Here is a 14,222-nt window from a genome sequence, read left to right as displayed (position 1 = left end):
AGAAGTATGGTGACAATGGGGAGGTGGAAAAGAGTGAAGAGAAAACAGGGAGAAGGGCTTTGCATTTATGACTTTTCAACACTGGTGTTTGTGCACTTGCTGGGGAGGGAGCATTCCACCCTTAGGTATGCAAAAGACGAAACAGCCTAGACCTTAATACTTGTCAGAACAGTAATAGCTATAAACTCTAAGTTACAAAGCCATGTGTCAGTACTCTGTCCCAATAAATATTTAATTATTCCACACAAACAGGTAACATCCCAACAAGAAAAAGATAAATAATATCTGCCAGCACAATTCTTAGTACACTCTTATGGGTGAGAAGAGAAGTACTATCAGCTCCTCTCTGGTCAAGAAAGGAGCTGTACATGGATTTCCACATCCTCAGAAAAATCCTTACCAAATAGCTTCTTCATAAGGAAAAATGTACCAACAGCACCTTTACACCTGTGTTATGAGAGAGCTCTAGCTATGGTCTTATTTACAGAATAGAGATCATGATTCTGGACCTTAATCAGGATAAGGTACCAACATCTTGATGAGGCATATTTTAAGGGCATGACACCTTGCCCCATATTTGGAATTCATTACTTACTAGTTTACAGGTCTATGCTGTGTTTTGTGGACATCAGTCCTGAACAACTGTTTCTGCCCAGGCAGTGCCCCATAGATGGTTGTAACTCACATCTCCATACAGTGAGATACCTCAGACACTGTAATTCCCAGTTCCCTTCCATTATTTAATTCTTAAGTTCTCTTCTCAGACTTCACATACAGTCCTTCAGGAAGTACACAGACCAGTAAGAAACTAAAACCTGCTGCTCCCAAATCCTGAGTTAGTATTTTCATTAAAACATAAATCTTGCAAAGTAGTCTCCAGATTTTTTTTTAATATAGTTGGAGATATAGTGCCTGAGATATCAACACTAATTGCTTTTCATAGTGCCTCAAGGATTTTTGTTTTAGAAACTAAAATATTTCACACCTCTAAGTATAGCTCCTTTGAGAAGAGTCTAAGACAACTAAATATTTGCTATCCCAAAAGACAAGATTTTTCATTACAACCTAGCATTTGTTGTTATAGGGGCATGTAGGGCACTGAGCTCTGGGATCCCTGTCATGAGAAGGATGTGGATCTGTAGGAGCAGGTCCAGAAGAGGCCAAGAAAACAATCAGAGGGCTGGAGTACCTCTCCTATGAAAAGGAGGTTGAGAGAGTTGAGTTGTATAGCCTGGAGAAGAGAAAGTTCCAGAGAGACCTCATTGAGGACTTTCAGTACTTAAAGGGGGCTACAATAAATATGGAGAGGGTCTATTTACAAAAACATGTAGTGATAGGACAAGGGGTCATGACTTTACATTGAGAGATATTAGGTTTAGATTGAATATTATGAGGAAGTTCTTCACTATGAGGATGGTGAGATACTGGAACCCAGGAAAGCTGTGGTTGCCGCATCCCTTAGAGTATTCAATGTGAATTTGGAGGTGGCTTTAGAAACCTGGTCTACTGGAACATATCCCTGCCTATGGCAGGGGGAGCTGGCACTAGATGATTTTTAAGGTCCCTTCTAACCCAAACCATTCTGCGGTGCTGCATGATTCTGTGATGTGTTTAAGTGCTTTCTGGAACAGGACTGAATAAAACTTTATCCATGTCTTCTGCTATTTGAACGAAATATAATGGGCTCTAATTCTCCTTAGAGAAACTCCAGTTTGTCTGTCATCAGGAAAGACCTTCCATCAGTGAGGAAATAAGTTACCTACCGAAATAGTTGACTCTCTACTGTGGGAGGTTTTATAGAACAGAGTAGGTAAACATGTCAGGAATATCTCAAATGCGGTTGATCTGCCCCAGAGCAAGAGAATGGACAACAGGGGTAATTTAGGTCCTCTCAAGAGTTATGTTCTAGAGTTCCTACATCATAATGAATGTGCTGGACTTTCATTTAGTGCCCAATATGTTACATTCCCTGCTTTCTATCTGAATATATAAAACAAAAAAAAGCCTTTGCAAAAAGAACCAAATAAACATTTCTAGTGAATCTGAACATGGCCTAAAAACTGTTTTATTGATTCTGAAACTATCCACCAACTTAAGCTTTATTTACAGGAGGGAAAGCAACATGGATAAATTCACACCAAAACCACATTCATATGGGTCCTTCTTTCTTCCTTTTCATTAACACCCACCCACTTGAATTATTTTGGTCTATGATATTTACAGCTCTGCCAGATACATTGACACATATATTTAGTCTCTATAGAAGGCAAAATGCAATAATAATTGTGATGACAAGAAATACTGCATTTTTCATCTGCAAACTTTGAAGTCACTGTTTACTCTGACGGCCAACAAAGCTGTTAATGATGAAGTGAAAAGCAAGGATGTGGTGTTTAAATACATAGGCCATACCTAAACATTTATCCATTTCATGTGTACTAGGATATCCTTCAGGATTAAAACCTAAATAGCACAGAATATAGCTAGAAGCATGCAAGTGGAAAAAAAAACAAAAAAAAAAAACCAAAAAAACCCACTAAAATACATTCCACTGACTTTTCACTTGCTTTTACAAAGGCCATTCAAAATTACAGTCTCTGAGCTGAGTCTGGGAGACATCTCTCTTCTCAGGCACTCTCTGAGAATGATAGGAGATTATAGGATGGTCATGATCCTTTCACATCTATTTAAAGAGATGAAGATCCAGCTCCAGTATGATGTGAGATCTAGCACCAGTTTGCTAAAAACCACTATGGTAATCACAGGTGCAAGATGGCAAATTTGTACAGTATTGCAAACGACCAAACACCTTTTATCTAAAAATCTATATTTTCAGAAAAGCAAGTACATAAATACAAAGGAGGGCTCACAGAGCACCTGTGCTGGACACTAAAGCTTCTTTCTTTTTATCAATAATTAAGACAGAAAAAGAACCAATTTATATTGAAAAAATTGCATACAGACAGCCAAGGAAGGTTTTCAGTGGAAGACATGAAAGGAGGATGACGTCTGGACTTTCTGATAATCCTTGGGCTTAGAGTGCTGCATCCAGCTCTGGGGTCCTCAGCACAGCAAGGACATTGACCTGCTAGAGCAGATCCAGAGGAGGTCACAAAGAACCTCAGAGAGATGAAACACATCTCCTATGAGGAAAGCTAAAAGAATCGAGATTGTTCAGTGTGGAGAACAGAAGGCTTGGGAGTGATGTAACTGCAGCCTTCCAGTATCTGAAAGGAGCCTACCAGAAAGCTGCAGAGAGACTTTTGACAAGGACATGTAGTGATAAGACAATGGAATTGCTTTAAACTGAAAAATGGGAGGTTTAGATTAGATATATGGAAGAAATTCTTTAGTGTGAGGGGGCAGAGGCACTGGCACATGTTGCCCAGAGAAGTTGTGGTTGCCCCATCCCTAGAAGCGTTCAAGTTGGATGGAGCTCTGAGCAACCTGCTCCAGTGGAAGGCATCCCTGCCCACAGGATTAGATGATCTTTAAGGTCCCTTCCAACAAAAGCCATTCCATAAGTCTACGATTCTATGAAAGAAGGGAAACTTTTTCTTTCCAACTTTGGGACACGTAACTGAGGATGGAAAAGGAAGTACAAAACAATCATTTCCCATGAGGGATGGACCATGAATAAAAGTTGATGTGATATATTGGATTATTTGATTACATTTTCATATGGTAATTTTTCATAGAAAGCAAAAGGCTATCTTGGATTTGTACAACAGCTTGTACATCCAGCTTGCAAGAATCAGTTCTGACTCAGAACTGCTGATAGTATGTTGGGCTGTCATAAGGAAAAAACCAAAAACCTACACTTCCAGTCTCTTCTGCCTGCAATTGACCCATAAAATATATATGATTATATATATGCGTGTGTATATACATATATATTTTTATATATGTATAAACGTATATTTTGGTTATATATATACACATACATATATAAAAATAAATAAATATATATATATATATATATATAAAATTGTTCTTCCATTACCCTGATGAAATTTATGGAAAGACAGCAAATTTGAATATGGCACCCTGGACTCTGACTGCCAGTACCCTGCCTTAGAAAGGCTATTCCAGGATATGCTATGGTTTTCTATTGTTTTCCTTTCAATCAGAACATTTTTTCATATAATGAGAAAAGTTTGGAGTTGGCCCTGTATCTATTATCTTCAGCATAGAATTTAGAGTTCAAATTCCCCTGTATAGGACCAGCAGCACACCTCTCTTCTTCTTAAGGAAGAAGAGGTTGAGGGTCAAATACTTCGATGAGACTGGAATAAAAAGAGAGTCTGTCCGCTGTCTTTGTCAGATGCACCAAAAGATAACAGGAACACACTTTCACCATTTTAAAGCATAAAGATTTGTGCTTAAAAAAAAAAAAAAGACAGATATTAGCTGTCTGTGCCTTCAAACTGAGAGTCAAATGTTAAATCATTTATGGGATATATCCGATATTAGTGTTAAGACTCATTTGTTCTGATTTCACTCAAAACCAGAACGCTTGTTCTCATTAATTCTGCAAGTTTCTTTTGCTAATTAATTTTTACAATAAATTTCTTCATTTCTTCTGAGAGTTTTGTTCTAGCCACCTTCAATTCTGATTTATCTTTTTGAAGAATCACATCTAAAATGTCATGTAGAACTACAATTTCTATCTGAGTTTTACATTGTTAAAAAGGAGGAAAGCTCTTAAAAATAGTTATGCCTGTGGGAAATTTCTTGCTAACAACTTTTAAAACTTGAAATGCCTTACTTACCATGACAACAATGAAAATATTTATACACTTCTCTGATTCTGGTCTGGAGATTTGCAGTTTGCGCTCCATGCCCACCCTATTTCTGTTTCACTGTTTAAGAACAGAGCAATGCATTGCTTTCTTCTGTGGGGTTTATTTTCATCTTTGAAGCACAAATGTGGGTGGAGGCAAGTAGTTTAGATTGCTAATATAGTTAATAATAATCTGGAGGCTGGCAAAAGCAGATTAGAGTTGGGAGTGAAAAAGGATTTGAATGCTTGCATTGGCTACAGGAGAAGAGCAAAGGTGTGCAACCTTCTATGTATCTGTTGCTCATGCAGAGACTATTTTGGTTGATCTCTGTGAACATGGAATGTGGAAATGTTCGGCCCAATGTCAGTCACAGAAATGTGAAAAGTCCTATTAAATTTTTTACGCAGACTGTAATCACTGGACTATTAATAACCTCAGTGGTTATCAGCAAGTAGAAAACATATATTCTCTTTTGGGGGGTAATCACAGACACCAAGTATCAGATAAAGTACATCAAGGATGAGAAAACAAACGTTTTCTACTTTCCCTTTGACAGATTGCAATAGAAAGGATAAAGAAGTTTGCGACATAATCAAGATCAGAGGGATAACACTATATGTATATATATATATCCCACACCCTAACCTAATGCTTTAATTAACCCATCCTTTCAATCTTATACACCATTGCATGGCTTTTCTCACTCAATACATATATTTTAATTCTTAATCTGTTAAATTACCTCCTTTTTTTTCTGCAGATTTTCATGGTCTGTAGCAGATGTCGTCTTCTCCCATTTCTCTGCAACTTGATTTGCTTCTTCTATTTTTTGCTCATAGCTTTTCTGGGAATTTAGCAGTGTCACTTCATAGAACTCTTGAATATCTGTTTGTAAAGAGGAACAAGTAAAAGACATTATTTGTCATATTGGCTTTGGCTCCCTGGTGTTTTCCTTTGATACATATTTACACATTATCATCATAATGATAAATATGTACTACATTTTTAGTAGAAAGTACAAGAGTTTAGAAAAACATTTAGACATTTTTTTCTAAAATTTCTATGAGATTCTTGAGTCATATTCTCATTTTTAAGAGGCCTTTAGAAAAAATTATAAAAACATAAAGGAATAATATTATAAGAAGAGATTAAAAAAATATGTTACAGGCACACCTGAAGAATATCAACAGAACAAACCCTTTTACAGGGAGAAGTCACAGATTGCTTTAACCAGTAACCTAGAAACTTGCAAATGTAAAATACCTTAAGAGAAACTTGTTGACACCCATCCAAGGCACCTGAATCACTCTCAGCCCTATCGGCAGGTGCATTTGGTAATTTTTTCAAGTGGGGTGCACAGCTTGAAGGAAGACTTTGTGGACTCATCACTTCAGAATTCTGTTGCCATTCAGAAGTGGCTGGGTAATGTTTGGTTTCAATCAAGAATAAGCAATAAGCTAGGTCTTAAAATATCTTGTTCAGATGTTCCTATCACATTTCTTTCCATGGGGCATGATCAGATATGCAAGATCCAGCAGTGAAAACAATTTCATTGAAACCTGTGCACATAATGACTTAAGGAGATGGGGGGAAAAAAGTGTTCCCTTCCTTGGGCAAGAAGTTTTCAGTCAGATGGTCACACACAAAAGGTGTCACATTGTCTAGTGAGATAATTGGCTTATCAAAGAAAAAATAAACTGTACGTTATTTGATTTAATAACCATGGACTTTCTCCTGGATAAGAAAGAAAAAGATAGATTGGATCTACCTGGATACTCCTTGGGACCTCAGAGGTAAACCTTTCTATAGGGTTTGTGCTTGTCCTCACAGTCTCTGGCCAGATATCAGAAGTCTCTCTTGCCTCTCTTTAGGAACAGCTAAAGTTGAACTTTTCTTCTAACTCCTTTTACAACTTTATAACTTCTTATGTATTCTATTTGTCATGTACATCAAGAAAAAGAGAATCACAGAATCATTAAGGTTTGAAAAGACCTCAAAGATAAAAATGTCCAGTCTTCAACTAAATGCCACCATGCCCACTAAACCATATCATGTAGTGCTACATCTACTCATTTTTTTAACACCTTCAGGGATGGTTACTGCACCACTTTCCTGGGCACCCTGTTCCAATGCTTGAACCCTTCCAGTGAAAAATTTTTTCCTCATATCCAACCTGAAACTGCCCTGGCACAACTTGAGGTCATTTCTCTTTGTTCTGTTGCTCCTTACCTGGGAAAAGAGGCTGATCCCCACCTTGCCATACTAACTTATATTTGTAAGAATTTATATTTATAAGAATTTATCTTTCATATTACTATGAACATTCAATTTCACATTAAAATTAAAACCTGTTTTTAAAACAAAAAGCTACAGGACAGTTGCCATGAGAAAGTAAGTTTCTCAATTCTTATTACAGGGAATTTTTTACAGTTGGTTTGAATGCTCCTAGTACAATTGGAACAGTTGTAATATATGGTTCAATGCCAGGTCAATTTGTATTGCAACAGCAAGTAAAATATATCAGGTTAATATCTAATTATCTCTAGATAAATACTTTACAGAAATAAGCTAGAAATTGCCCTCTGGCAGTGGCATTCAGCTGGCATCACTGATGTTATCAGGGTATTAATTGGGTTGACAGTATTCAGTCAAGGAACAGTAGAACGGTGCTTTTGCTCTAACTTTAAAGCCTATCTTGCCCGAGTGTTTTCATTAAAAATGATGTGTGAGCCACATTTGCATGTGTATGCACATGTGCAAAATAAATATTAAAACCTCAGTCTCTTTGTAAAGGTCCTTATCTATTCTGAGAAAGCCACGGGTTGCTTTTGCTGGAATAATGATCACTGGTGCACAGAGAAAAGCACTTGAGTACTTATGTGGTCACAGAAGAAAGCACAGAGGATTCACTTAGTTGGCTGCTTTGTAATTCCATAAGCTGAAATTGCCATTTCTGTGGAACAAGGCTAGCCAGAAACTTGCAGTCAGACAAGGTTTGCAAAAAATGGGCTTTGTAATTTGCTCTGAGTAAAACCTGCTCTATCAAGTAATCTCTGCTATACGAGAGGCGCAATCATACTAGATGGGGAAAAGTATTGAATACTACTGAGGATAGAATTGGAGTGAGCAGCTGTAGAATCAAGATTGGAACCACAGTCATAAAGAGGAGTCATGGGGGCATAGTAATTGTTATGTAAAATGAGCAAAATACAGTCTGTCTCCTAGTGGGGGCTTACACAAAAATAATTCAACAATAAGTCTAAAATCTTACCATAGAAATCAGAAATCATATAATGTCTTGGGTTGCAATGGACCTTTAAAACCATCTAGTTCTACTGTTGCGGGTGATAGATAAATATGATTGTTCATAAATAATACATCAGGATGAGAACAGTTCTCCCAGCTGGCCGGATGACACCCCTGCCTTTGGATGGGTCCTGGGGTGAAATGGATTGTTCCATCCCACCCCCCAAAATATGTATGGTTCACCCCACACCTCTATCCCTCCCTTAAAATATCAAGTGTCTGTAACCCCATTGGCCCATGCCTTATTCCAACCCACCTTGAAGCCCCTTTATAAGGAGGCTTTGAGGGGCCACGCGCTCTCCTGGAACTTCCTCCCCTCCTGGAGCTCCCCCTCTCCTAGACCCTCCTTTTGTCTCTCCCCTTCCCCACCCTCTCAGGCCCGGCCACGTGCTGCGCCTGGGAGCACGAGGCAGGACCCTCCTGCACCCCCAATAAAACTCTTTCCCCAAGAGCAAACTTCAGAGATCTCTGCCTCCATCCATCCACACCGTGCTGGAGCCTGCTATTTTCTACATTCTACTTTCCCTCAATGGACAGCGAAGATTATATCAGGTTGCATCAAGCCCCATTCAACCTGCCCTTGAACAATTCTGGGGATGGGGCATTTCTTACACAAACTGAATCTGTACCTAGTATTTCCTGGCACAATATTCTATCCCATGAAAACAAGTTCATATTTCATGTAGAAATGGCAATAATTGATGAAATTTGTGAGCGCAAAACACATCTTCATTTTGACTATCTTTACTGCTCCAAACATTTATTAAGCAATTAATTCACATTTGTTTAAAGTGCCAGTGAATCTCACTGGATTTTCTGTCTAACAGAATCTGTTCATTTACTTCTTAATAGATTGCTTACTTTTTTAATAAAGTCTGCTTGCTCTCCCTTTAGCCTAGCCAAAATATTTTGTCAGTTTTGCTATATAAAGATAAATTGCAGACAATATATTTTTATGTGTATATATATATTCTAGTATAAAGCAATTCTAATGATACTGTGACTTATTTTTCATAACTCCATCACTGGGGAAGAAGGAAAACAAATTTTCTGTACACCAACATGGTACAGTACATATCAGTAGCATTTTGCAATTGTCCATGGACAAGCATATCATAGCTGGCTGCATTTGGTCTCTGCAGGAAAGCTCTAAGAGTCCCCACTTCTCCTTCCTTACAGTGCAGGAGTGAGCAGGGTCTCACCTTTATAGAAATGTCAGAAAGCACTATCTGTTCCTGAAGCTGGAGACACTTCTCAGTTTGAGGCCTTGGGTTTTTTTGGTATTATTAAAAAAAATAAAAAATAAAACAAACCCACGCTCAGATTTGTGCTCATTCTAACCTCACTTTTTTAAAAAGAAAATTTAAACAAAAATAGTTTAGAAAAAGAACTGTAGCAGACACAATGTTTAACTCACATAAAAGAATGACCTTTCAGACAGCAGCTACATAAAAAGTAAAAAATATATGATCAGACAGAGTTGAACAGGCTGCCTAAACTCTGCCATTTTCTCACTTTTTAGTGGTTTGAGTGGTTTTTTTCCCTGACTTTGTAGTGGTTAGGCTGCAGCCTGCAACCATTAGCCCAGTGCAATTTCTCTTCCAATTTATATGAATTACAATATCCATTTGTGATATCTATTATAGAGCTCTGAGAGCAAAGGGGTTAAATAATATAAAAAGGCAAAAAAGGCCTAAACTACTGTCCGTCTTTTGTGACCATGGGCTTTCACCAGCATTCTAATGAGGAAAAAAATAAGATAAAGCAATACAAGTCCTCATTCATCTGTAAGCAGTTGAGCACCAGAAAGATAGAATTAAATTGAGGGGAATTCAGAAAAAGACAGATGATTAAAGGTCTGAGAGGACTAACTTCTGAGCAAAGATTAAAGGAAGAGAATAATAACAACATGTACTTTCATATTTCCTTTCATTTCAAAGCAAAACAAACATTAAGAACCATATAGTGCTGGCTGAGAAAATTGCCCATGGCCTCAAAGAGAAGCAAACCAGCAGGGTCAAAAGGCAGAGGCTCACACATGAGCTCACCAGATGTGTTCAGCCCTTTGTAATCAATAACCCACTTACAGTGGCTTCAGAATCACCGGTGGATTTGAGACAACACAATTCCATTTTTAAAAGCCCTCTTTGCTGGGAAGGGCAGATGCAGCTGCACAAGAAAATTGAGAACAATTCCTCAGTGTGCTGGGAACAAGGCAAGAATCTCTCACTCTTAGAAGCTTTCTCCTTTATTCAAGATACTCACTAGCGTGATTTAAGGTCAGAAGGGGAAGGTGATCAGCATTTGTTCCCGCTTATGCATCTTGGTGCCCTTGGTGTCTTCAGTTGTGTGAATCAGTAAATTCAGCTGGTAGCCCCAAGGCTGGATGAAGTACATGAGATAAGCTTTGGCATCTGTATGATTTCCACCCACACAGAGAAGCACTGGCAGGTCCCAAAATGCATCCCAGTACTTTCATGAACATTCAGAAATGTAGCCATCAAGGCACACACATTCCAGTGCATCAAGCAACTGGGATTATCCCAGTCTCTCTCTTTAATATCAGCTGACCTGGAGCTGCACTTTCCATGTACCAAACTGATGCAAAGGGTTAGGGAATGAAAACATCAAAAGATCCATTTTCCAAGGTAATAAAGTGCTGTAAGGACTTACAGAATGCAGTAGCCTGCCTCAAAACACTGTCAAGGTCAGAGAAGGAACTTGCTATGAAATAAACCACCTCAACAAAATACGAGATAAGCACAGATGGCACAGTAGGAAGGAGCTCGTTCCAGGCCTAACAGAGTTGAAGGTCTGGTTAGCATCCGGACAAAGAAATCCCACCGTGGCAAACTGAAAATAGAAAAACTGTTCACACACATGCTATCCCAAGTTACTACAATGGTACCTACACCCTGTGGATACCCAGAACTTTAGGGCAGTATAAAGGTGATACTACAGAAGAATGACTTGGGGACCCCCAGCACCAGGGTGAAGAAGGACTAGTAGGATGCCATGGAAACCACTGGGTGGTAATATCTTTCTACTTAATCTCTCTTACTTTCTTTCTCTTCCCCCTCTTTCTTTCCTATTTCTCTCTCTCTACCTCACATTTAATGTCAAATTAAATCTGTACTATTGATTTCAGCATATGGTCTCATTTGCACCTTATAAACATAACAAGATCATAACAAGTGCAAAATGGCTCAGCTTGAACTTGTGCAGGTTTGCAATGCAGCTATGCAGTGAGGGTGGAATCACAGAATTATATAAGTTGGGAGGGATCTTAAAGATCACCTAGTTCCAATGCTCCTGCCATGGGCAGGGACACCTTTCTCTAAACCAAGTTCTGTAATGCCCCATCCAACCTGTCCTTGGATAGATTTGCAAGATACCAAACTCAGGGAGCATAAAGGAAACTAGAGCAGAAGTGGAGATAAAAACCTCTTGCACCTCTTTTGCATTTAAAAAAGGAAGGAGAAGAGGAGCGAAGTCTGTATTCCAATAACAAACAAGACAATGCCAGGCTTTCTGATACCATCTATATTTTATACAACAAAAACAATTAAGCTTAAAAGGATAATCTTGTACATCGCTTAGCCTGAAGTTGTACCGCATGTGTCAGCAAATGCTGCTTCCCCAATGACTTCACAGTACATGTGGCCACTTGTAAAAGAGCAGTGCAAACTATTTTGTGCATCAAACCTTATCCAAAATCCACTGAATTTGCAGACACCTACCCCTACAGCATGTTTCGATCTCCACTGTGCTGACAGCTATTCCAAAAGCTGTTACCTTCATCTGTGCTCAGCAATGCAGTAAGATTTCCCTACATACATCTTGCTACCACCCCCTTTCACTTTATGTCTTGAGAGAATTTAGTAATGGCATCAAAATTCTAGTATCTGCAGAAGTTGTCTGTTGTTTCTGCAGACAGCTGCACAATTTTGCAATTAATTGTAATAGCATTAACAATGTAGAATTCCATTACCCAAGGAATGAGCTCTCTATGTATCATATTTCCATAGAACCAAACTGGGAACTGGAACAAATATTCTGTAGATTAAAAAGAAAGGGCTTGCTTGGGTTTTTTTTTTGTCTGCTTTCTAGAGGTCTAGAGCCATAGAATTCATTTTTCCTATACTGTGCCAGTGCCCTGACTTGCTCTGCAGTACAAGTCCCATCTGTTTTCCAGGGCATCCAGGGACAAGGTGGAATGGGGGTCTGAGGCAACACGCAAACACAAGCTGTTCCCTTTCTGGGAAATTTGGGACAGTCTTTTTGTCAATGTGTAGGATAGCATCTGATATGTACCTTTTAATGTTGTGTAACCCAGCACAAATGACTACTGTCTGGCAGAACAGTGCAGATCAAAATAAAGTCAGTTGTTGCAGGCTCCTGCTGTAAATCTTTTTTTTAACTAAGGGAACATTACAGTGTACGTCTAAATGGCATCATTTATATCCTGGGGAGTAGATTATGCTGGGTCAGCTTCAGCCATCTGGTCTGAATTATTAGGTAGGAGTAAGGCGAATTGTGCAGGATGTTGTTCAAGACGGAAAACTCATTCAGGCAGCACAAGTAGCAGGGAACTGATCATAGATTGTACCAGCCTGCCAGTAAAGAGCTTTAGTGGCCCTGCTGATGGAAGCAGTCCAAAGAGAGGTTAAATAACATGCTTCACTCAATGCAATTATGTTGTGTGGGTTTTTTTCAAGCAAAATGTTTCCATATTGAGTAAAACTGCCATTTTGAGAGAGGGAAGATAACAAGAAAGAGAAGTTAAAACGTATCTTGAAAAACGTGGAGTTTTCAACTAAAGCAGGTCTGTGGCACTGACCCACGTGAGAAATGGCAGAGCTCCAGTTATCAAGCTGGCTCACAGCTTCACAGTCCTGGGGAGCTCCAACCTGCCCCCATTAGCATCCCTCAGTGCAGCAGTCAAAAACACCTTGCCCATTTCAGCTGCATCTCACCCCCAGGCTACAATGTATTTGCCTTGGGCCTGCACTAATAAAGGTGGACTCAGATTCAACAACAAAGATAAAACTCAAGGATTATTTTTTTTCAGTTGGCAAAGGTAACACAAAGACATTCCAAGTCAAAATGAAATTTATCAGCCCTGCTTGCAAGGTTTTCAGACACAAGCCTTTGGTGCACAAGAAACATAGATGCCAACCCAACAGCATTATTCCATGTAGGCAGTGACACAATGCAGTGTAAGCCAGGGAAGCAGTCTTCTGCCAATTCCCTATAGTTGATGAATGCTCCTACATCTATTAAAAGCAGTATTATACTCCGGTAGAACATGTACCAAAGTAGGCAGTAAGAAATATGGCTCTGTTATTAAGCGGTCTTGATTCCTGAGCTTCAGCAAATCCCTTTTATCTGGCCTAGATAATTTTGAAGTCTCTTCCAAATGGAATTATCCAATGATCCTGTCCTTTGTACATCTAAGTTGTAAACTCTTGGTGGCAGGAACCATTACTAAGCAAAATTACATTTTTTATTTAAAAAAATTCTCTGAAATACTCTACAGGCTGTAGGAAATAACTAAATAGTTAATAATTGATGTCCAATAGTTATTTGAATATATGAAATAGAAACATACTTTGAATACTTCCAGCTTTGCAGTACATTAGCAATATTGTTTATTACAGTATATCCAAAATACAACCAGAGCTCTCCAAAAATATCTCAGCTAGGAATATGCATCTCAAAGGCAGCTGTCCAATATCCAGGGAGAAAAAAATATTCAACACAGATAGCTAGACACAAAGAAGACAAAATAATTGCTTCAACCCTTCCTATGTGAGTGATGTTCATGTTAAGTGAAAACTAGAAAGCAATTACTCAGAGTAAACTCAGTATTTAAGCCTTTTCAGTGATGATATTGAGCATATTACTACAGTTCTGCCTACACATTCTAGCCATTTATTAATAAATAAGAACTTCAGTCTGGACTGAGAGTCAAAGAAAATGTATAACACCACAATAAGCAGGACTGACAAACAAGTAACAATGGATGAGGAGAGAGGGGCTTATAAGAAAAGTGAAGATAAACAGCTTGATAGGGTCTGTTGTGATGGCACCAGGAAGAATGATTTTAGTCTGAAGAAGGACCAATTTAGA

General features: G+C 38.6%; 1 protein-coding gene across 12 annotated transcripts in view; it reads right to left on the bottom strand.

Moving 5' to 3' along the window:
* DLG2 (discs large MAGUK scaffold protein 2) overlaps nt 1-14,222 on the bottom strand; it is a 989,662-nt gene that overhangs the window by 862,657 nt on the left and 112,783 nt on the right. For all 12 annotated transcript variants that reach the window (XM_031505123.2, XM_031505124.2, XM_031505125.2 and 9 more), the window contains exon 4: nt 5,527-5,669. In XM_031505123.2, coding sequence (XP_031360983.1) covers nt 5,527-5,669 — 143 coding nt within the window. The remainder of the gene's footprint in view (nt 1-5,526; nt 5,670-14,222) is intronic.

This window comes from Lonchura striata, chromosome 2 (assembly GCF_046129695.1).
Source record: "Lonchura striata isolate bLonStr1 chromosome 2, bLonStr1.mat, whole genome shotgun sequence".
NCBI lineage: Eukaryota > Metazoa > Chordata > Aves > Passeriformes > Estrildidae > Lonchura > Lonchura striata.
This window is presented reverse-complemented; position numbering and strand designations above follow the sequence as displayed.